The 24,781-nt window shown below is 39.4% G+C and overlaps 1 protein-coding gene across 2 annotated transcripts in view; it reads right to left on the bottom strand.

Moving 5' to 3' along the window:
- Positions 1 to 24,781, bottom strand: part of FREM1 (FRAS1 related extracellular matrix 1) — a 73,088-nt gene that overhangs the window by 23,506 nt on the left and 24,801 nt on the right. The window contains exons 8-24 of one of the 2 annotated variants that reach the window (XM_042877502.1): positions 23,493 to 23,624; positions 20,835 to 21,179; positions 20,033 to 20,175; positions 19,400 to 19,596; positions 18,147 to 18,237; positions 17,175 to 17,342; positions 16,519 to 16,727; positions 15,170 to 15,263; positions 14,315 to 14,567; positions 12,799 to 12,996; positions 11,454 to 11,639; positions 10,733 to 10,929; positions 9,989 to 10,211; positions 8,639 to 8,783; positions 5,280 to 5,421; positions 3,954 to 4,149; positions 2,949 to 3,213 (exon numbers count right to left, since the gene is read on the bottom strand). In XM_042877502.1, the coding sequence (XP_042733436.1) occupies positions 2,949 to 3,213; positions 3,954 to 4,149; positions 5,280 to 5,421; positions 8,639 to 8,783; positions 9,989 to 10,211; positions 10,733 to 10,929; positions 11,454 to 11,639; positions 12,799 to 12,996; positions 14,315 to 14,567; positions 15,170 to 15,263; positions 16,519 to 16,727; positions 17,175 to 17,342; positions 18,147 to 18,237; positions 19,400 to 19,596; positions 20,033 to 20,175; positions 20,835 to 21,179; positions 23,493 to 23,624 (3,184 nt within the window). Of the gene's footprint in view, positions 1 to 2,948; positions 3,214 to 3,953; positions 4,150 to 5,279; positions 5,422 to 8,638; positions 8,784 to 9,988; positions 10,212 to 10,732; positions 10,930 to 11,453; positions 11,640 to 12,798; positions 12,997 to 14,314; positions 14,568 to 15,169; positions 15,264 to 16,518; positions 16,728 to 17,174; positions 17,343 to 18,146; positions 18,238 to 19,399; positions 19,597 to 20,032; positions 20,176 to 20,834; positions 21,180 to 23,492; positions 23,625 to 24,781 lie in introns of those variants that run through there. The other variant, XM_042877501.1, reaches the window with a different exon arrangement.

The following is a 24,781-nucleotide window of genomic DNA, read 5'->3' on the forward strand; positions in this document are numbered from 1 at the left end:
TATTTCTCTCCTCTTACTCTCTTGCCTATGGACACTGGAGAAGTATTAAAAGAAATATAGGGCCAGAAACTGGTCTGCTCTTGCATGGTTTGAATATGTCACCTTCAGTAGGTCAGGGAGCAGCTTACTGCATCACACAGGCTGTCCATCTAAAACTCCTCACTACCTTCACCAATGCTGGATGATTAGGGCTTGATCAACTTGTAAGCAGGCAATATGCCATGAAGCAGATGGGAATGAGCATGGGCATAACAGGGACAATATAACAGTTAGAAATATGTTTACTGAGGATGGTATTCCCAGCTGGGAACCTAAAGACATCTGTCTGCACTGACCTAATGCTATTGTGCCAGTGCTAAAAGCATTGTGCTATTAGTAATCTAGCTAAAATCAAACACAGAACTAGAATAGTGATGATAAATAGTATGCTAAGGGAAAAAAGAAAGAGAAAAAAAAAAGCCAAACACGTTCTGTCAAGACCTTATCTGCATCTCAAAAAATCTAGGAGATTGCAGCTGAAGTGAGTTTCCTCCAGCTCCTTTGACAGCTGTAAAATCGTTTTGGATGATATCTCAAATCATACATAAGTGAAAGACTTAGGATAATTCAGTTTGTGAAAATGAAGATTCATCCATAATCTTCTACAGAATGCCAGGCAGGAGAAAACCTTTTGATTATGTACATCAGGCTGAACATTACAATGCAAATGTTGTATGCCATTTGATTTCACAGGTGATGTGAAATCAAGCTGTCTGTGCCCAAGAAGTCCTTTTTCTCCTGCACCTTGGGGGTTTGGGGCCTTTGTTTATTTCTCGTTTATGGCTGCTTCATTTCCCCCTTGGGAGTGGAGAACAGCCAATATTCTCCTCACTCTGATGAAATTTAGGGGACAACTCTCAGGCACAGTTTGGAGGACATGTTGCGTGGTTTGATTTCACCATTACCAATATTTCATGCTTTCTGCAGTTCGATGGCAATAGAGTTGGCTGTAGAACCTACCATCTGTCATGGCATTTAAAAGATAAAAATGGAATCATAAATAGTGCCAGCTCATTACAAAATTGAGCCAGCGTGTCAAAATGGAGGACATTAGCATGTACTTTTAGCATCCTGCTGCCAGCATCTGATGTCAAGTTGCTAATCACTTGAAGTCATCTGTCCAAACAAGCACTGCCAAATCTTTCTTCCAGGCCAGCAGCACCAAACAATGCACACAAATTTATGACCAAAGAAAGTACTTCAGTGGAAGGTAAAAATCTGATCAGATCATTTCCCAGCCTCCTACCCACCCATTCCCCATAATTACCCATATAATTAACATAACCATTCCTTGTTTAAATAATAATAGTATTGTGCCACAATATTTATGTGTATATAAAACCAAATTATTGACCAAATGTTAACATCAAGGAACATCAAGTATTGTGATTAAAATATTTATTGAAAATATTTATTAAAGAATCACAATCTTACTTTTATTAAGGCTTTCTAATTTTGTTTTAAGCTGTTGGCCTAAACAAAGGACATTGGCCTTATCTGTAAGCATAGTTTTTGTAGAATTATTGGGCTACTTTCATTAGCCTGGTTCAAAAGTCTTACAGATTTAAGCCACTTATACACTACCTATCCTAGTGCTTTCATTGTCTAAGGTAATTCTAGTTTTGGTCACAGTGTTTCACAACTGTATTGCTAAGTTTCCATACAGCCAAAGAATATTCCTTCCCATTTTTCTATTTTAAGTGGGTCAGACAAATCTCAGAATTAGAGTAAATTCAAAATCAGAATTTCCATCACACTGAATTTAGTAGAAGGGATAGTTTTAAGTTTTTCAGCTGAGGAGAGTCCCAGAATAAACAGGTTTATTTGATATTTTCATGCCCCACTTTCCTGGCTTGCATGGAAAAAAACTCCTAAAACAGTTGATGAAATACATCGTCGCAGCTTCAACATGCATCATGGAAAATGCATTTCAAGTCAGGAATCTTTTCACACTCTTAGAAGTGTGTGAATAGCTCTGAGTTGAAACTGCTAGGAGGTAAACATTTCATTTTTCATAATCACAAATGAAAAACAACTTTTCACTTGGAAATCTTGAATTTTACAGGAAGTTCTTTTCTTGTCAAGGGCTCTTTTTAGACAAAATTCCCAATGTTAGAAGGAGTTAGCATTCTTCCTTCCAAAAAAATGTATTTACTTCTGAGCTATTTTTTTTCCTGAATTTGCTCTCTTCTAAAGACACCCCTACAATCATTACCTAGAAATAACTCACTGCATTATTCCATTCTCTAGCTAATGGAGGTTTATTTAATAAAATAAGAAAACATTCACGTTGAGATGGAGCTCAGTTTAAGCTAATCTAAGAGAAAAGTTCAGAATCAGATGAAAGTAAACTTACATATCACTGGACAGCTGAATGTGGCCTATATGTAGTCAGCTTTGCTCAAAAAAACCTGGCTGTCTGTATGAATTTCTGAACTACTGTTATGTCAGAACAGATAAGTAGACTTGTTTTTGGTGTATTGAAGAACCACTTATGCATTTAAAAAGCCCACAACACAATAGACATACATGAAAAGACAGGCAAGCAGTTGGCTAATAGCTGGATGGAAAAGGCAGGCGTACCAAGAAATCAAAGAAAAATTCTACAGAGGATATTCTAAGTCCATCTCCCCCACTTAAATGTTAACATCTGTGTATGTTTGGGTGGTAGAGTAACACTTAAGCCAGTATAATTTAATAAATGTGGCTCTAGTTACTACTTCAGTATCAATTAGAAAATGTATTTATTACTAAGGCAGTCACAACTACGTGCATTGCAGTGAAAATATCTTTGTCACATGAATGTTGAGAATTCCCTCAGAGCTTCCTCTTCCTATTTATACATATTTTATCAGTAGATACCCAAGAACACATAGGAGAAGGGTATGTGGAGAGTTTTAATGTCTTACCTGAATGCATCTTGCCTTGAATGTGCCTTGGTGCTGTGAACATAGCAGACTATCTGACTTGCAACATCCATTTGACTGAAGCTCGTTATGGGGATGTCAGGATAGCTAACATACTCTATTTGTCCATACTGAGGAGGGGAAGTTATCACATACAGAAGCTCTTCAGGCTTGTCAGTACCATCCAGTGAAAGGAGGACATCAGTCGTAATGTAGCCTCGATCCCCTTTTGGTACTTTGAGAGGCTTTATGAAAACAGCAATGTCTCCTGCAGGATAAACAAAACAACACTAAAATAGTGGTATTGAAGTGAAAGCTGATCTCTTACCTATCATTTAGCTATACACAGTCCCTCTCCAGTAGAAAAATGATAGAATCATAGGATTTTAGGGAATTTCACAGTGGGAGGGACTTCAGGATATCTCTAAACTATCTATCTTCTGCTCAGAGTAGAGTCAGCCATACCACCAGTAATTTCCAGGCTGCACAGGGCTTAATTCCACTGGGGCCTGAAAACTGGCAAGAGTGGAAGTAGCACAACATCCCTGGACATCTGTTCCAATCTCAGTTCCAAACACAATTTAGTGCTCTAAGAGTTATCCCATGAATGGTGACTGTAAGACCATAGCATAATCCTGGAAGGCAGGGACAGTTTTGAACAGTGTTTTTCTTACCTTATTACACTCTTACCATTCTTCTGCACTGTAGTTTACTCAACAAAAGCTAGTTTCAGAAGAATATTTTCTACTCTGTTTGAACAGCAGCTGGGATTCCTGAAAGGTGCAATGCGCCACTGTTCTGGGCAGTGCCTTTTCAGATCTCAAAATCACTTCTGCAGCAGCAGGAACATCAGGGCTCTGGGCAGCAGGGAAATCTGAGCAGATAGACTTTGGGGTCTGCAGGGAGATTTGCCACGGGCCTGCATAGTGCTTGGGGATGTATCAGGACATGTATCAGGACATTTTTTCAGAAACAGGCACTGTGAAACAAGATCAGGCAGATCTTTACCCTTTTCCATGTTCTTGATATTTATGTAGAAGTCTACAGCTGGGGATCTGTTGTACCCATCCCACAAATAAAATGTGAACAAGTCTTGGTTCTTGGACCCTATAGCTCCTGTGTGGACGTATCTGACAAGGTTCATATCCAGTTCTTCCTGAGTGCACTTCATTCCGGTTTGGAGAGTCACCCAGTCTCTGCCTACCTAGAAAGATTGAATATCCTTCAGTAAACAGATGCGGTCTCCTATGCATCCTCCATAGTTAATTCTGGTTATTAGCAGCTATGACAGCTGATAGTGACAGCTTCCTGGCTGTCTTCCTAAGCTTTAGAGTCTTTGCACATAGAATATTTTGTGTTTTGAAGGGCAGTATATAGCTGCAGTTGTTCCCAAGGATCCGTAAGAACGCTGGAGAAAATATAGCTACCATGAGTAAATGCAGGTAAATGGAATTCAGTCACTTTTACTCAGGTAAGTACATTTCTACACACCGACATCAATAAGATGAAAATTAGTTTGCTGACCCAGCTTATGTTTTCTATTTCTTAATTAGACAAAGCTATTTATCTCCCAAACCATATCTTGAAAAATAGTGGGGAGGTGGCCAGGTGGTAATCCGCTGCTTGGGAAATAGATGGGAATTGGTTGACAGGTACCTTCTGTATTCAAAATGTCAGCACTTTTGTCCTAGTGTATGAGTCTCTTACAAGTCAAAATTTTCATGGGGTCTACAGATTCTTGCAGAGATCCACAATTAAAATACATTACATTCACAGATCTTGAAAATCAGTTATTTTCTATTATATGCACACGTTTAAAAGGAGGTGTTTTTTTTTCTTTTTGTTACAGTGGCTTATGTTAGGTCGATCTATGCTTGCTATATATTTTCTATATTATTCCTTTTTTCCTTCTTTCTGCCCATATTTTCGTTCTAAATCATTATTTCTTCCTCTTTCAGCCATATCTCCTGCATTTTTTCTGAACTCTGAAGTACTGTCTTGTCACCTTTACTGACCTAGGAATTTTTGCCTCCTGCCTTGTCATTTGCTTTCGATCACTCTATGCTGACTTACAGCATCTCTCTTCATTGTCACCTCAGATCTTCTGCTATGCTTTTCATCTTCCCTCTGCTCTTGTTGAGGATATTGGCCTTAAGTGTCAAATTCTCTGAGAAAGCATTGTTTAGTTTAAAAACTCCTTTTACTGTTGAACTAGCCGTAACAGTCTACTTTAAAACATGAAAGAGATTTGGAGAAAGGGAAGACAACTTCACTATGTGCTAACAAGACAGAGTTGCTTGCATGCCTACTTTATGCTGATGTACAAAGACTAACCTTGATTTGAAGCTGGCCATTTTCTGGAAGTCTTTCAAATAAGTAGAAAATTCTCTCTCTAGGAGTATCTTTATCTTCAGCTGACAGAACAGCACCAGAAATAATTCGAGTTTCACCCATACGCACCTCTATATTATCCTTCCTGCAAAAATTAGAAGTTATATATGGCATAACAAAAGAAATACAAGTTTTGCAACATATAATTTCTCTCCTGGGAATATGGATTACCCACATGCTGACAGAAATAACTGAAGAAAGAATGGAACGAGGGCCCCTACTTCAGTTCAATAGAGAAGAGAACCAAACAGGACAGAACAGCTACTTCTAGTAGTGGTGAAAAACAACAAAGCAGCCACCTACAACATTATGGAATTCGCCACATCTGTCTTCTCCCCCAGGTCCTATTTCATTTACCCTCTCACTGATGGCAACATAAGCAGAGAGGCTGTCTTAACATGCTACTGCTACTACAGACCATAGAATATTAGCTCCATTGTTACTTAAATAAAAGATTCTCTTTCAGTTGAATGCTAATTTTTTTATCTTTAATAGACTCTGCCCAACAAAGTCCTAAGTGACTTTTCTATGCTCCTCATTGCAGAATTTTTCTGTGTTCTTGATCCAGAAGAAATAGTCATCATTAGCCAAAGCAAAATTTGAGAGAGCTTTGGGGAAAATCCTGCATGGTTTGAAATAAATCCAGATGATTGCTTCAGCAAAATTGACTGTGTCTCTTCTGTTTCAGTTTTCAGCTAGTAACCATCCTTCATTTTGCCTTTGCATATACTGCTTTACTATTTTTTCTGTTAGCTACCTTATATTTTTGCAATGTAGCATCCAAATCACATTATAAGACTACAGAAAAATTTCATAGAGCTTGAAGGGAATTCAGCATATTCAGACACCCCAGGGATGGGACCTACTCAAGGTAATCTGTACAGAGGGCACAGAGCAGGTTCGAAAAGGACAGATTCCTTATGTATTTTGGCAGATAAGCTCTACCAGACTCAACTGAACATGTGCAAGCCATATTATTTCACAGGCCAAATACTGGTGGATTTTCACAAAAATTGCCAAAGGCATTCTCCCTGGATCAGCCATTTCATTTGCTAAATATGAAGAGCTTGCTTCAAGACAGAGTAACAACTAAGATTTCCAAATAAGGTATAAAAATTATGTATTGATATCTGAAAATATAATTACTGTCCTTGGAAAAAATTGAGCTTTTTTCATAAAGTTGCTATATTCAAACTGAGTATGAAGCATAGAGATTTCATGTCTGGCAAAATGAGAAGCAACCAGAATGGGATCATATAACAAGGCACATCAAGCCATATTAATGATAGGTCAGGCAACTCCGAAGTTTTACTCGTGTCACTGATAATCACACTGGGGCTTTGCAAACTGGAAGACCAGGTATTTGACCCAGAGACTGTGTAAGCTAGGGAGTAAAAACTCAAACAAACAATGACAGAAGATAAATTTAGCTACATTCTCCAAATGCATTCTAATCCCAACACATTTTTCTGCATAGCAGTTAGTCAGTTAAGTCTTTATAGCACCCACATATCTGATCTTGAGATTAAACTTTCAAGTGGAATGCATGAGGGCCTTACATTCCCCAAGGGCACTCCTTGCTAAAGGATGCAATCCAAGTAGTGACAGATTGAGTTTTTGGCAGTCACTGTAGATAGGGACAATTTGTCAGCCATTCTTCAGCGTGTGGACCACAGCTAATGAAGATGAGAACTGAAACTCCTTAGGGCAAAAAGGTACAATTAGATCAAAGTACTGTCATATGTTCACCTGTAACACACTGCAGTGATAGCAAAAAGGAGCTCCTACCCCACAGCAAAGATGGACAGCTGCATATGATGGTTAAACTACATTTTTGTCAAGTTGGACAAGTTAGGGTACTACTACCTAACTGCTGGCATTACACCACATCACAGTGGAAGAGTAACAGCTAACAACCATCACAGTGGAAGTCTAACAGGTAAGAAGCACTAAGAGCATACAATGAAAAAACTGTTTGGCAAGGAAATGGCTCAGTATATGTTACTGTTCACAACAGAAGTGGCAAATTAGCATTCCTAGCCAAAGAAGCAATGGTTTCTGGATTCAGCTGAGCAAAAATAAAAACTCAGCTTCCTGCTCTCCATCACATTTCTTCAGAGAAAAACAATGAAAAACAATATACTAACCTTTAACAAGCAAAGAACAAACTAGCAGTGGCACTTAATTATCAGATTATCAGAATCTGATATGACTACATAAACTTTATTCTAATTCAAAATTGATTTTCCCCTTTGTTATCACTATGTGCCCCTTGATAATCCTCACTAGAAAACCAACATTTGTTACTGTAGGAAGATCTACATTGTAAACAAAACATTCAGAACTCTCTAGAATAGCAAATGTAGGTCTGGTTTGAAGATAAGCCAAAACTAGGATATTCTGTAGCTAAACATCCTGAGGGATCAGAATTCCTATTTTAATGGCAGCCTGCTTGACAGGCTGTGAGTCATTTCTAAAATGTAGGCTTTGGAGCCATATCCCCAAAGCTTTCAGGCCCCCAGCTCTCCATCTGCCTTCCTAAGGCTGGAAAGCAGCCAGGGGGATGGAGTCCCTAACAATACTCTGCGGCTGAAAAACGAGGATCCCAAGGGACAAGTTCCCTGCTGTAATGTCCAGGAGGTTCAACTCACTCACAGCCAGCTGTTTATCTGAAAATTGTCTGCCAGGAGATTTCTGACCAGATCTAATTCATTTATGAATTCTAGTTTTAGACAGTAAAGGAAGTTAATGTATACCTCTTCAAAAGTTGAATTATGGCTGAGATATAGAGTATTTTTAGGACAAAATAAGATAATCATCAAACTGAAAGACTTTCCCCAGTGAGGCATGAAGATACCAACTTCGTAGTCTCTCTCATGCCAAAATCCAGAGCTGCTTCCAGAGGGGTGTTTGATACAGGCAGTTTCCCTAGGGAAGAGGAAAGCAAAGCATCTGGGATGGATAACTTGGTGGACATGTGTAAGTACTGGTCCAATTTTGAAGTTGGTTTTGAAAGATAAAACAAATTTGTTGTCCATCTTTTTAAATATTTTATCTCTAAATGCAAACACCAACCCTATTTTCTCAATACATAGCAACATTCAGTGTGTCCTTCTTTCTCTAAAAATGCTTTTACAAAACAGACTAATAGTGAATGGCCCACATGGAAACATCTGTGTTGGCATTAGGCTGTGACTAATTATGGTGTCCTATCCCTATCAGTCACTGATTAGCTGTTTTGATCATTTTTGGATCATTTTGTCTGAATTTTTTCCTGTCAGAAACAGGAACACGTGGCTTACTTGCTCAGCACTGGTTTCTCATCATTAACTGGGATGACCTTTACTGAAATGGTTCTGAGGACTTTATGTTTCCCATCTGATAGCTGGATTTTAAAGCTGTCATTGAGGTTTTCTGAATCGTCATGCATGTACATCAGCTTCATACCTATACATCGGGGAAAAAAAATTAGGAAAGAGAAGGAGAGAGAGAGAGAGAGAGACAAAACAAATAAATTTGTCTCCTGCAAAATATTTTGTTCTGTTTTGCTCTGCTTCCATCACTCTTCTTGCATCTCCCCTCTATACACTCCCTGGCCACAGTAAATATTGTTCAACACCAAAAGATGGGCTTGGTGGGCTGCTTCTGTTCATTAATCTAACAGTATACTAGTGACTCAAAGACACTAAGCCTATCAATCTGAAGGAGCAGTCTCCTTCATAAAATGGTCCCTATTGTCTGCTCCCCTCACTCCAACTCATTTTAACAGGAAACATAGAAAGGATAGGATCATCAGTTAACACTTCTTTATACCCCACATAATCTTCAGGAAGCTTCAAAATCTTGGAAAAGAAAGCTGTACTTGTGGCTATGGCTGACCTGAATATGACTGGTTCTCCACTATGGAAATGATGAAAAAGCCCAGTAATTGGAAGAGAGTAGAAAATAAAACTTGAGAAGTCTTAGTAATTTTTGTTGCTTACACATTTTTGAGGGATATTTCTTGATGGGTGGAAAAAAGTCTTTTCCTCAGGATTTGCGGACTGAACTACGTTTTGTGAGGCTGAATTAAGATTATGTCCCTCTTGATACTGATAGATACAGTTTCCACACAGTGGCCTCAGTATGGAAGAATCTACCATAGTCTTAAATGTTAAATACAAATTTAATCACATGTTCTTGAAAGATGTTTGCCACTTCAAAGTAGGATAACTGATAATGGCAAGCTATTGAACCGTTTTATACTCTTCATTTACAGCTGTATCTAAATCTATATCTAACCCAAAGATTTCTCACAATCAGCTAATATGTTTTTAAATCAGTTTGTCTCTATTTTAGGTGTTGTGAAACACTCTGAAATGTCTTGGTGATATGCTTTAATACTCCCTTTGTTTTTTTCAGGGTAGATGGACTCTCTAGACATACTACTACCCTTTCTGACATGTAGGCCTCTCAGGGTGAATTTATTGACAGCTCCTCAAATCATTAGACAGCATTAGCATTAGATAGGTTTATTTCTATTCTTAAACTTTCTCTTGAAAGTACCCCTAAGGCAAATGAATAAACAGATGCAGATTTCTTACTGTGCCTCCTTATCTGTTACAAATTACTAAAGGAATGAAAGACCAGCGTCAGAAGAGCACTGCACCTACCATTCTTCAGTAGCTCCATAGAAAAGTCATGAACAAGCAACCCACTGCTGTGGTGGTGAATTAACTCTTTGTACTGTAGAATATCATTGCCATGAACTCCATTAATGAGGAATCCATGTGAAGGCTGCTGCACAACATCAAATACCAAATGGTCTTGAGGCACATCCAGATCAACAGCATTGATAACAGAGAGATCCAGCTCTTTCACCATACCTTCTTGAACCTGAACATAAAAGAACAAAAGTCATACTCTTTTACATAAAAAGAACTTAAAATATTTTAGCATGGTTTCCTAAGTAGGCATTTTTTTTTAGGAGTCTGTTTCCTCTATCCCTTCCTCAGTAGCTTGCTTGTCACACAGTTATTACTCATATTAAAACCACAATTTACAGAGAGGGGATAGACTACACCAGGTACAAAAATTACTCTGCAAAAATTATGAAAGATACTAGCGAAAACAGAAGTATAAACATCCTTCTGCATTCTAGATAACGTATTTCTTTAAGTCCTCACTTACTTTACTGCAGGTTACCAAACAGAATTGTGCACAGCTCCAATCTCACCAAAGCTCTGTCATACAGATTTAATGGGATTTAACAGAGCAGTTTCCTAAAACAAGCTGAATCATGCAAAGGAAAGGAAAGATCTAGAGAAACATGTGTTCAAAAAATGTTTTGATTTAAATTAGAAAGTATTTTCTGGTATAAAGTAATTCTATGGCAGGCATTTTACTTTTTTCCTTACAGTAATGTTTCTTGCTATGAATTCTGGGACTTCATCATTGGTTGGGTTGATCAGCACAAAAAATGGAATCTCTGCTGAACGACGCAGGCCATCGGTGGCATAAAGTACAAAGTGGTCTGCTCTTGGCTCCACTCGCATGTGCCTGGCTTGTACATAGTTTATACTCAGGGCTTTCAGGTGCTTCAACTGAAACGAAGCTAGAAATTTTAGAAATGTTGAGTTAGCATTATTGTTTTCCTGCCCACTGGTCTGACACAGCGTAAACAGTTCTGAAATGATGTCCTTCAATGACCAAATCACTTCTGAAACTTTGCCTTGGAGATAAACACAGGATCAGGAATTTTCAAATTCTCAACTACAGCACTTTATTGATAGAAGTGAAGAGAGGCTGGAAGAAGCTTGCGTGAGAGAGTAAAGGGGGAGGTAGAGAAAGCAGATTAATGTTTCATATTGCTACCTCTAATAGATTGCAGCTGGGATGCATAAAAGAAGAATTGCCTTGTTTACTCCAAGTACCTCTTCTTCACATTTGCAGAACTGCAGACTCTCTTTGAAGTCCTCCTGCACAGTCCCACTGCTCTTAATTTGCCAGCAGCTGCTTTCATCAATAAGACCATATTAATGCTCACACCTGCATCTACCTTTCCACAGCCCATTGTATTGCCCTCTATGAGCACTCTGTGTTTCCTCTGCTTCATTACTATACATTGCATACACTTACCTATACTTATACCAATGTTACTCTTTTCAAACCCAGGAGAAGGCAGTATATTTTCAATATAACCAAACTGAGGAGGAGAAACCAAGACAAACTCTAAGTCATCTGCAGCGGTGTCAGGGTCGGTGGCAAACAAATGGTTAGAGGTAAGGGCTGTTGAGGAGCCCTCCTCCACAACAAACCTTGCACCTGCACAAAAATACATGAGAAGCATTACTGCATGTTTAGCTCACTTACTGTTGTATGTGTTAATGAGAACAGAAATAATAAATAAGGAGGAAAAGACAATTAATTATCTGTTACTGAATTTGGTCTGCTTTTGAGATTTTTGCTTACACTGTTGACTTTCCCCATCACAAAGCAAAGGGGAAGGGTATTGCAAATTGATTATACTGGTAAGTTATTAAGTACGGTTTACGTGATGTTCAAAATCAGTAGTTACCTCTGTTTGTCAGAGCATTAATTACATGATAGCTGTTACGAATTGCATATAATGAACAATTTCTCATGCACCACTGCTTAATTTCCCTGCTGGGACAATGCTTCATTTCCAGAACATTGCTTAGGTGATAGCCTGTAAATTACAGAACTACTCATACATATGTTTAAATATTCTCTGGAATACAGAACATATACATGATGCCTACGAACAAATGACATTGAAAATGACAAACGTACAGAGAACACACCTTTAACAAATATATCTCGTCCAAACCCTGTGATTAAATGAAAATCTAACTTTCTGTCCTGTTGTTAGGCTAAATGTACATTGCCACTACTATTTCTTTTTCATCTGAGTGTTTTTGATTGTGAAAAGTACTGGTGAAAATGTAGTTTCATTATTAATTGGGTCAGTTACAGACATAGTCTAGGATTGTCTTTATTCATCAACAGAACATAGGAAATAAAATACTTCCTCCCTTGATATTTAAATATTTATTCAAACTAATACTTCATTGTGTTCTTAACATGCAAAGATTGATGTAGAGTTGTATTTTGGCACTGTATAAGCCTAACAATTGCCTGAATCTAAGTTCAAGGATGAGATGTTGCTCAGTTTTACTCAGACACAGCTTATGTGTGCAACAATACAGGTATATAGATGGATAGGAGCAGATGCAAGCACTCTAATCTCCAGCCACATGGTTTAATCATGCAGCTGAAGAGCCACAAGCCATTACTGACATTTGTACTTGCAATTGAATTTGGTGGTTACACTGCATTAGCAAAAGAAAAAAAAAAATGTGGAAATTTTGATTCAAAACTTTTACATGCTGATCTCAGCTAACTCTATCAATACTGCATAGTACAGTTATAATAATATGCTGTAGTGAGAGGAAACTTTCACCAGTTGCAATAGATGGAGGTTGGTTGTCCACTGGAAGTACAGTGACGTTAAGATTATACACTGGGAGTGGACGGTGAAGAGGAACTGGAGGAGGAAGAGGTCTGTCATAACAGCAGTCTTTCACATCTGGGCCAGCTTCATCATCAGAAACAACAAAAGTTAAGATCTCAAATGAAAGATTCAAGCCAATCTCCCCACCTGGAAGAATTAAAACAAAAAACAAAAAAACGCATTTGAAAATAAACGTCTTACTGTAGGGAACTGAAACTTCATGAAGAAGAACCTTGTATCCTGCTAGGAGAGTCTGCAGGCAGAAGAGAGACCAAAATGACTTCAAAAAAAAACTATGGTAAAATGACTGGAGGCTGACAGCCCTTATGAGAAGTATCCAATGGTGAGCCCAGTTCTCAGGCTGATACGTTGACTACAAAGGGCAGTGACTCCCTGCCCCACTTACAGTAAGTACTGGCAGTGCATTTACCATGTAGAAATTAGGGAACATGAAATACAGGCAATTGTGCTTGTGCAAGTCAGATTCTGCCCCTTGTCGCCCATGCGAAGCATGGCCTTTAAAACAGCATTCCCAGCATCTAAAGGATATTGAAGAAAAGTTTGTTATGAGTAGCCATAATCAAGTACTTCATTCTCTTCTCAAATACCAGCTGTTCATTTTAGACAGTGCCAAGCCTGAAAATATCACATATATTCCCCACGCTAGCACAAAATTAAAGACTAATTACACAGAAAACCAGAGCCTTTGGAGGGAAAAAAAAAAAAAAAAAAAAAAAAAAAAGATTAAAGCTGTCATCAGGAATGAAGAAAAGAGAATCCCTTTCGTGCTAATGAAAGAACTAAATTAAGCAGGAAAGAGACTTAACCAGCCATTGATTTCTGTGAGTAATTTTACAAAATGTATTTGGGGATTTTGAAGATAAAGCCACAACATGGTGTATTTTTAGAATCGCCATTTCCTTGAAGAAAATGGAACAATTCTTTATCTTGAAGCAAAGATGGACCATAATCTCTCCAAAAATGAGTACCTCTGCAGACTTGCAAGGCGAGCAGTTAGCATCTCAGGTTGTCAGCAGTTTTCTATTAAAATTCTGCAGCCTCATATCAAACATTACATTACTTAAGCTATGCACGATTATGGAAAAAAGTCAAAGATTTCTTTAATGTCAAGAAACAAATAAAAATACTCAATTTAGTTCCTGTTTTATCAATAATTTTCCCAGGGAAAAAAATCATATTGTATCTGCAACAGTGAAAGATATTTTCCAGGATTATGATGATTTCATGTGTTTGATGTACTTTAATTTTCAGTTCAAAAAGGAGTTTGGAAATGACATTGAAGCAGTTGGTAGTTTTACACCATCAGACCTGTTTCAAAACCAGCTTAGTTTTTTCTCCAATCACAACACGTGGGTTTTTTCAGCAGCTCCTGCTGCAAAGATTTTGTGGATTTAGGTGAAGATTTTCCATCAAAACTGTCCGACCACCTCCCAGTCTCCCTTACCAGTGTGCTTATAGGTGACCAAGCCAGAGATGACATCAGCCTGGGAGAAACGCTCCACAACAATTCCAGCTTTTCTCAGCACCCCCTGGGAGGGCTGGCGAACCAGCACGAACACCAGCTTCATGTCATCACTGTCTGCATCTGTGGCATATATGTACTCTGAGGAGAGGACCACTTCTTCACCCTCCGGGCAACGCACCACATTGATAAGCCCTGTTTGCATAACAGGTCGCTCATCATTCACGGGCAACACCTAATCAGAAAGAGAATTTAACATCTTTTAACATGACTTTTATTGTCATTCCAATGAAAACCTGCTGTTTTAAACGTTTTGCTTTCCGGTTCAAACCAGCAACAAAGTGTTAGGGTCAGAATACACAGTTCACTCTGTGAACTGCATTGAAACAATTGAATTAGGGCCACTGCTAAAAACCAAGAAAAAAAGTAAACCAAACTGAGAAGACTGTGTGGAGGAAATGGTACACTTAACTTGCTACTGTCTTCAGTTTCTCAGTGAGAAAGATGAAAATCCACTGTTTATCTTTAAATTCACTGCACAATTTTGGCAGTGACATTTATAGTTGGAGAATGAAAACTCCCTCCTGTGTTTAATTACAGAGAGAATAATTCCAGGCAGAAGAGCTCAAGTTAAAGCAAACACAAATGCCCTTCAAACAGTCTGAGAAAAACTGGCTTTTACATTTGGCATAGTACCCTGAAACTGAAAGATGGAGTGAAAAAGGAAGCCTAACAAACCCATTATCTCTCAGCTTCTAAGGTCTAAAGATTTTCAGAAGGTAAACTTTGCAGTATTTTACATAGACAAATGCTCTCAGAAGTTTGCAACACACTGACCTTGACCTGCAGGGTGAACTCTAAGAAGTGGATGCCATCTGTGGCTGCAAAAAGGACTTCGTCTGTAAGAGTCTCAGAACCATCATGCCGATAACTGGAAAAAAAAGAGCTAAAATATTTTCACACAGACAAAGAAGCTGTGGTTCCTGGTCATGCCAGATAGTGTGGATCTCTCCAAACCAGAAAGCCAATCCCTGCGCAAGGGTGCCTATCTAAGACTTGGAGTTCTAGATCACAGTGGGTTCAAGGAGCTTGTGAGATATCTAGCGTGAAGAATACCCCCAAAATAAGAAAGTTATCAGCTAGGAAAAGTTTTCACTGAACCTTTGTCATCTGCAGTATGGCTGTTTGTGAGCTACCAATTAAAGAGGCTCTCTCTCTGCAGTACATAGGTTGCAATGAAGTAATGCCTATTTATTTCCATGAAAACTACAACAGATACAAAGAGCACAATAACACTGTTGGATAGAGGAAATTCTCAACTACTCAAACAATATTTTTCAACATAGTCATGATGTATTTTCACCAGCAATAAAAAGAACCTGCATACTATACCACCTACAGCCTCACTCCGTTCACATCTTCTGTTTAGTCTTCATAAACATTCAGCAACTGTCAATAAATGTCAAAGTGCCATTTTTCCCACATGGAGGAATTCAGTTCCACACCATTGTCTCACAGACACTTCCATCTCAGACACCTTTGTGTCAGACTGCCCCTCTGCTGCCATGTGTCACAGAGCAACAAAATGTAAGGGACTATTGGTGGGAGCTTCTACCTCCACTGCCATACCACCAACATCCACCTCTGATGACAACACAATACAATAGGAAGCAATACTTTAGGAGCAGCCAATGTAGGATAGCCTTCTTTGACTAACAGAATGAAATAAAGTCAAGGAGCTCTAATTCTGCATATATGTAGGAAGTCAGCCTCCTGTTCTCACCACAAATACAGCAGAAATATTTGCATCTTCAGAGTAATCACTGTCAAAACAAGCCTTCTTGTAAGCTTGATAAACACATAACTTCCATAAAAGAGGAAGCATTGCCCTCTTCACAAGAGGCTCAACATAGAATTGCCTCCTCACCTGCACAGGGCAGTACTTTATAGAGAAAACTACTTATATCTGACCATGGCAGCTCCATTTACTGGCCACACTTTTGCTCAAACACCACACTGACCATTGTGGTCATCAGGTTAAACAAGAAGTTTTGGCTTGGAGCAACACTATCTGAGCAATGCAGTGGTGAGCACCACCTGCTGTAGCCTCCTTGATCAGCCTCTCCACAGGGATCTTGCTCATCTAGCCAGGACACTCAGCTATCACGAGAAGAAAAGCAGCTAACCTGACTGCCAGGGTACGCAGGTCCCTGCAGGAAAGCTTGTCACCCTCCCTCATGGGAACACCATCCAGCTCCACTGCCCCATGCTGAGGCTGTCGCTGCAAAAGGAGGAGGAGATGTTCCTGTTTTGTGTCCACGTCAGAGATGAGAATGTGTCCCTCTGTGACAGGGCTCAGGCCACCCTCTTCCACCCTCAAGTGGCTTGTAAAAACCTGCATGGAGGAGAATGCTGAATTGATGTTTTCATCTGCACTTCAATTTTTCTGCAGTACTAGTTCATGTGACACCTTAAAGTCAAAATGCCAAAAGACCTACTCCTTTCTGCTCTGTTGGAAAAACATAAGGAATTTGCAGACAATATATCCTGATACACACATCCCTGATCTGATCTCATTTAGAATCCCATAAGCAATTAAGGAAGGATTTAGGACTTGTGATTGCAACCCTTAACTTACGTGCTGCAAAAAATCACCTTGCACTCTCATCAAACTTTACCTTCCTCCTCTGCCCCAGTGAAGCCAACATGCCAGACACAAAAACACTTTCCTATGCAATATTTTTCTTTTAAGTCTGTCCAATCAGGAAACTTCCCTACATTTCTGTTTCTACCCAAAGCCATTTCCAAACTCTTCACAACCTTCACCTCTTCATCGTCCTACCTCTGGGGCTTGGTTGTCCACAGGAAGAATAGTAATATTGAAGCAGATTCCATACAAAGTGCCACCATGCTGATTGCTGACAGAAAATACAAACTGGACTTGTTGAGGATTGGGCCCAATGTCCTGCAGTGGGGGCATGTAAGCAACCTTCATATAGTTCACAGCGTGCTGCAAAAAGTGAAGAGGTGTTCACGTAAGAGGAGAAGATGGGTGCAGCCATTAGCCAGGACACTAAGAAACTTTTTCATCCCTTCTTTTGATGTTACATGAACTTTAAAAATTTATTCCATAAACTGCTTACGTTCTTTATCTACTGCCAGTTCATGACATCCTGCCCACCAAGGTAGGGTACCCACACAGACAGGCCAGTGAAAGAGACTAAAATAATCAACAAAATCTTCCATTCAAACACACATACTAGGCCAGACATTCAGGCCAGGTAGACTCAGAGCTCCTACCACTACAGTATTACAGTGGTCAGCGCTACACAGCCTTAACCATTCCTCATGATACAGAACAGGACATGTTAACAATATTCTAAAAAAAGACATCTGTCAAACTACAGAACAAAATCCTGAAAAAGAGAACATAGCCCTGTTCCATCCTGTTCCATAGCTACCAGTGGAGACACTGAGGAGAAATAGAGAACTGTCAAGGCTCCATTTCTTATTTTGTGCACTTTTTTCCATCTCAGAATCATAAGCCAAATTCAACCCACCCTAAGCAACTGCAACCCCTGAAGCCTTCAGATGGAGAGTTACATTTGCAGATATGAAGCATGATGAAAATTCATTTTAAAAATTGGAATTGAATTAGCAAGAATTTAATAAGCTCTTCTAAAACAATGTTCATGTAATAATACTGCAATTCACTTTTCACCTCTTGTTTTCTTATCAGGAAAAAGCTGTATATGTGTGATTGTTCTTAAGAGTGTTTGGTACCGCTTACACTACCATGCATAACACAACAAACCTGAGTAAATGACCTCAGAGCAAGAGCAGCAGGATCCTTGACCAGTTTGGGGATGGTGTCCACCATAAATAGCTTCCCAGCATCGGAGTGGCTGTACAAAAACATGTATGTTAGCAATACTAAAGATCAGGAAAAACAGCAGCCACAAAGTTTAGTCTTGTGTTTCAAATTAATTTCCCACTCCCAACTTCACTGAAAGGAAAAACTTTTTCTTTCTTCTATCCCTACTATTCTTCAAAGTTTATGACAGAACTCTCACCACAAGTGAGTCTTTCAGCACTGTGAAAAAAATGATCGCATACTTTAAAAGCAAGCACAGGGATTTATTCTGATGTGTCTCTGCACATCTCAGCTATCAGCTTCAGTGCTACTGGGCCTATTTACACCACCTGCAATGCTAGCCCATCACACTCTTAATGATTACATGCCTACAACTATCAGTATGTAAAAAAATGAAATTATTCTGTTTCTCTTCCATCTCACAAATTTCTCCAGTCAATAAGGTTGACCAAGCCATCTTTGCAATGGAGACAACAGCAGTACTTGTGCCTCATCAGCTGGACAGGAAGCTGTCTAAACCCTCTGCTACTTACTGACTCTTTGTGGCTTGTTGAGGTCAGAATTGCAGATGCTGATCTGCAGCATAAACCATACAGTGGTTTGAACTTTTCTGTTTAGCAGATAGTTGTCAGTGCAACCAACTGCAAAAATACATTTTACCAAACAGTGAAACAGCTTCAGCGACATGCAAATTGCTCTTATAGCTGTTTACCATATGCCCTTGTTGGCCTATCCTGCCTGCCATTGTGCTATACAGATTCCTGGTCCAGAACTTCACAACACCATGGCAGTAGAGCACTGCCTAGAATTAGCTGTAGCACCTCATGTTCTCAGTCTGGGGTAGCTCCAGATCAACACCAATCTATTTATTACAAAAGCTTCTGTGAACTGTATCCAAGGAAATATAGAATCCAACTGTTCAGCGTAAAATGCAAATCTGAGATAAACAAAGAGATTCCAGGTGCATTTCTTCTTCTTTCTTGCTAAACAATGCAACTGTATTATTCTGCTGCTTTTAGCTGTAACTCAGCCTTAAATATTAACAAGAGATGTGCGCTCAGCTATTATCACCTGCACTTTAAGCAAACAGATGGAAATCCTGAAATACAGGCATTCTGTCTCCACTGAAACTGCCAATCTCACATGAGGCTTTGCTCCATCCCACCTGGAAGATACAAGCAGGCCACACCTACCCATGTACACAAGAGAAAAATGGGGAAGAGGTTATGGTGTACGTGAGCTCCCTGTCATGCTCTTCCACATCTATAAAGTGGAGATGTTTCTTAGTTAGGTAAGCAATCTCAGTCTCCTTAACAACCAGGTGGCGGGTCACTCCTGGGGCTTCTCTGGGTAGCTGGTCATCCACAGGTATAATGTGCACCATCATCACCTAAAATCAGAAGATGGCAAAATCAACAACTGTTCCCTTGATGAGAAAGTGTCCAAGCAGTAGTTTACACACCTGCACACAGAAATAACTATATCACTGGAATACGAGATACATGGTGCTCAAATCTCACAACTTTCAGCAGTATTCCTTTTTTTCACAAGCAATCCTGGATGTTCAACTCCTGAGTGGAATAGTCCATTCACTGTTGGCTTCAGGAGGGCTGTTTGGTTTGTTTGTATCGTCTTTGAATCTAATATTTCCATCATTTAATGTTACGGTTTGGGAGAAATTCACTGACAACAGACAGAGAGCATTACCCCATGAAAAACAAGCCAAGAAGTATGGTTGATGGCAAACAGGAGAGACTTATCCTAGTTTTATTTGAAAGTCTTGCAGAAGTTGAAAGTTCCCTCCCAGAGATGCTTCAATGTCATACCTGTGGCTCTGAGAGATTGGGAGGGTCATGGCTATCACACAGCACAAACTCAATAGAATCTTCAAATACTTCTCCTCCCAAATGATGATAGTAAATAATTCCATTAAACAGATCCTTCTGAAGAAAACTGCTGACAGGATACCCTGTTTAGTTAAAGAATATATCTTCTATTGAATTGTGTATGACTTTAATCCTTCATAAATACTATCCATTACCAATGCAAGTAAATAGTGAGGCATCATGCCTCCTTTCTCACTCCAGCTAAGGCAAGATCTCTGAAACGTTTTCTCATTGTCTTTCACATTTCTTGCATCACCTTCATTTCCATGTCACTCAGTAACCATTCAAAAAATGAAGCAACACAGCAAAGTGGCTAACAGCTCTATGTAGAGGATAAAGGAATCTGTATTACAGCCAGACTCCACAGTCTAACACAGGAATTCTGAGCTCGGTTCATCTGCTGGCTTTAATCCTGTGGATAAAATATCTCCTGACTAGCTCAGTTCCTCTTGAGGAAAAAGAAAAAAAAAAAAAAAAAAAAAAAAAAAAAAAAAAAAAAAAAAAAAAAACAAAATTGTAGAAATAGATGGAAAACTTATGTGTGAAATTTTGTTCACTTATAACTTTCCTGGTGCAAACACAGACCAACATTAAAGAAAAGTGGGAATTTGCACATGTAATAACAAAAGTCTAAAGTTTCCTTGATTCAACCTGAGCAGAAGTTAAGTCTAGGTGTCACGCTTAATACAGTTTAAAAAATGAGGAAAAAGAAAATTGTGCTATTGTGGATGTGTCTCATTACCTATTAAGTTTGGCCCTGGTTTCTTCATGATTTCTCCCGCCTGTGGTGGCTTGGTAATATTGAATACTATATAGTCATCACTGGAATCCATGTCAGAAGCTTGAAGCATGGAGCCCTGGATCAGGATCGTCTGTCCCTCCTGTGCTTCAATTGCCACATTGCTGATAAGAAATGGAGGGCTGTCATCTTTAGGGAGGATATTGATTGGAAACTTATGGCGAATACTATGCAGGCCATCAAAAATCCTGAACACCACAAAATCCTTTGTGGAATCACTGTCATCGTGATGGTAGTAAACAGCTCCAGTCTGAATATCAGAAACTGTAAACATGAATCCTTTTCCTCCTGTCAAAACAGTAGAAACAAATGCATCACAAATGTGTAGTTCAACCCTGAAAAAAATTCTTACTAAGGTAAAGACAAGGAGAATATATTTCTAACTGGGAGGAAGAGGAAAGAAACAAACACATTATTCTACTGGAAATAAACTTGCAGATATCAGAACAGTTAAGAATGCAGAATTTACAACCATAGTAACACAGAAAAATCTTCTAAATGTGTACTGCATTAAGACAGTTTGAGATGCCAGTGATTTTTAATTATGACTTTCAAACTGCTTTCTTATCAGGACACTTTGCTTTTATTTCAAGAACTGAGGATGCTGTGCTGCGTAATTATGATTCCTTGTTTCAGTGAAAATAAAAAATTACATTTACAGCTTTTGTTTTTTTTCTCTGCAGATGATTGTGCATGAAAGAGACAATGGGCATTTCACTGAGCATGTTATACACTCATAAAATATTTCAGGCAGGTTAAAAATTTTGTGAACTCCCAGCTGATGCAGGAATAGATGTTATACCAAGGGCCTCTAAGGAAAATATTTCTGGCCCTCCAAGCTGTCTGACACACACAGAGACACCCACAGCTGCAGGTGCATTTTCCCTCCCTTTGTTTCTTACTTTAAGAGAATTACAGGTAGTTTTTAGGATGCAGTGATAACTACTACATCTCACATCAAACTACATCAAACTACATCAAACAAAAACATCTACTATATCAAACAAAAAAGCCTGTTAGAGGTGACAGGAGGCAGAGAGCAATACCATGTATTCCTCTTTCTCTCTCGGGGCTTTTGCCTAGGACTGGCATAACAAAACCCGGTGCATAAGCACTCAAAGCACTGCATTGATCACATTGCAGGTAGCAGGAATCCCTGTTCTGATTCAGGGGGTGTTGGCTGACATCAGACTGTCCCTGGTCCACCTCCCACATGAGCTCCTCTGAAAATGAAGGCACTGAGATCTTCCGCTTATCAGGTGGCAGACAGCTGGTCCCACAGACCCCAAAACTGCATGCCAGGAGATTCCTGAGACGAAACATACTTTCTATAATTTCTATTTCTATCAAATTCTGTGCATCGCTTTCTTTCTTTATTAAAATGGTTGTTCTATGTTTCTAGGCTGTGTGTTTTAAAAACATTTAACCATCAAAAGGCCAGCATTAAGAGTGGCAGCATCTTTCCACCCTGCTAACAGCAGCGATTTCTTTTACCTGTTTCTTTCCTAAAGGGAGCAGCACTGCAATGACTCAACAAACGGCAAAGCAAAATCAGTGATAGTGAAAATGCAGAGGGCTAGAAAATTAGAAGTAATTTAATTGCCTCTTTTTTCAAATAAGCCTTTAAACTGACAGAAAATAGCAACCACATCCAAATATTTTCTGTATTTGCCAATGAATCAAAATCACTCATCATTCCTTAAGCATCCTAAATACCTAAATACCTAAATATCCTAGTACCTAAATGGTAAAACATAACACCTGCATTTAGCCTAGGCCATGCCTGCTCTATGACAATGATTTCTTTAAATTTTCACCTTTGGGATTCAGTTGAAAGTTCAGAAAGTAAGAAGTTTAAATAGATGCTTTTGTTGTTGTTGCTCGGGTTGCTGTCTGTTTTGATTTTTGTTTGTCTGTTTGGGGTTGGGTTGTGGGGCTTTTTTGTTTCGTTTTGCAGTTGCACAGCCGTGCCTTTGCCTGCTGCAGGGCTGCAGTGGAGCAAGGCCGTCAGCAGAGGGAGTGGAAGGCCGCCGACTCGCCTGCCGTGGCCAAAGCCTCTGCTGCGCTCCCTCGGCTCCCTCTGGCTGCCTTCTGCCGAAGTGAGAAGCGCAGGAGCAGCCCTCCCTCTCGTGCCCGTGGCCTCCTTGCTGGAGCAGCTCGAGGACGTACACAGCCCCGCTGCCATTTCTCCGACTCTGCAATGCCAACCGAGCGCCGTCTCTGGGGAGACAGCAGCATGAGAGCTGCTGCCTTGGGTCACTTACAGCACCGGGCTGAATTCATGCACAGCGAGGAAAATGATAACCAACTGCATGTATGAAATTGGCTTGTAGGGAAAACACCAGACTTTTTTTTCCCCCGCTTACTGATGGAGACCACGTAAATGCACTGTTTGCCAAAATGTCTGTGCTATGCGACCGACTTTCCTTAGGAACCTGTGAACTTTCAAAATTCCTAATCTTCCCCTCTGAACCTTCATTCCCTGCACATCTGCCTCTCATGCGTATCTGCTGGTGTCTCCATGACCTTCATGTGGTCTGCCACCAGTCGTCACTGGAGAAGGTATTTCCAGCATCCAAGTGTAAACAAGGATTTATTTACCTCTCACCGTGAGCCGCCCATGCTGTAAGCCATCAACTGTGACCAGGCGAACATTTTGGATATCATCATTGTCTACCACTTGCAGGTGCTGCCATGTGATCGGCCGGGATTGCCCTTCCAGGAGGCTGAGGCCTGCAAGCAGCAGAGTTATTTCACAAAAGCATCACTCAAGGTTGCTAGTGCCCCTCTCCAAACATTTCTGGAGTCAGGAAAAAGTCATGCTTAGTTCCATCTACGTATCTGAGACAGACATCTCAAGAATGGCCTAAAAGCTTGATACCGTCTTCTCTACTGCTACCTTTACTTTAGTCAGTTGCATTTAAGGAATTTATATTTCAGAGAAACTACATATTCTGGTTCCCAGTTATCAAATAGGCCATTTAGAATGATTTCTGGACATCTGTAGAGATGAAAGAATTGTGCCTGAGGTCTCACAGTGTCTGAAGCTGGGCACTCCATTTCTTAGTGAGTCCGAATTTGAAAATTATGTTGATATTCACAATGGAGGACAGTATCTCTTCTTTTTGTTCAGACAGCCATTTCAGGTGAAGTTTCTCTGAGAAACACAAGGCTTCTTTTTCTGAAATCCTATCCTATTCCACTGCTAAGAGATTGCACCTTCTCTGGTGATAGCTTCAGACTTGCTTGGCCTTTGCCTTTTGTGGCGAAATATCAGTGTAAATTTTAATGTGAAAGGAAGAGTCTGTCCCTTCTCCAGTGGGAAATAATAAACATGTTTGAATGAGTTCAACATTTGTAGGCTTCAAATTGCTGTTGGTGTCTCCTGCTCTGACCTGTGTTCCCAGAATGTAATACAACAGTGACCTACACAAGTCAAACCTTCCATGCCATATGGTGGTTTTTTTTCACTTGCATGTTATCACGTACATTCTGATGTGTATTTTCCATATACTCACTTTTTAGCACTTGTATTTTCTCTTTCCCATTTTCATCAATTCTCAGCTCCTTTCTATTGCTTTCCCATCCCATTCTCCTTCAGATTTTGAATGAGCATATCTTTCTAGTTTGTGACTCTTCTGCTCATCTTTTGAGATTTCTACTTAAAATAGTACAGACAACACATTATTCTACAACCTTTACTCCATCATATATTTGTCTTTATTATTTAAACTCTTTTATGTCTTGTTCATTCTTGGAGAAAATGCTGTATACAAAAATCCTGATTCTTTTCTTTTCTTTTCTTTTCTTTTCTTTTCTTTTCTTTTCTTTTCTTTTCTTTTCTTTTCTTTTCTTTTCTTTTCTTTTCTTTTCTTTTCTTTTCTTTTCTT

The sequence above is a fragment of the Lagopus leucura genome, unplaced genomic scaffold, assembly GCF_019238085.1.
Source record: "Lagopus leucura isolate 7727_CA_CO unplaced genomic scaffold, USGS_WTPT01 Super-Scaffold_100018, whole genome shotgun sequence".
Taxonomy (NCBI): Eukaryota; Metazoa; Chordata; class Aves; order Galliformes; family Phasianidae; genus Lagopus; species Lagopus leucura.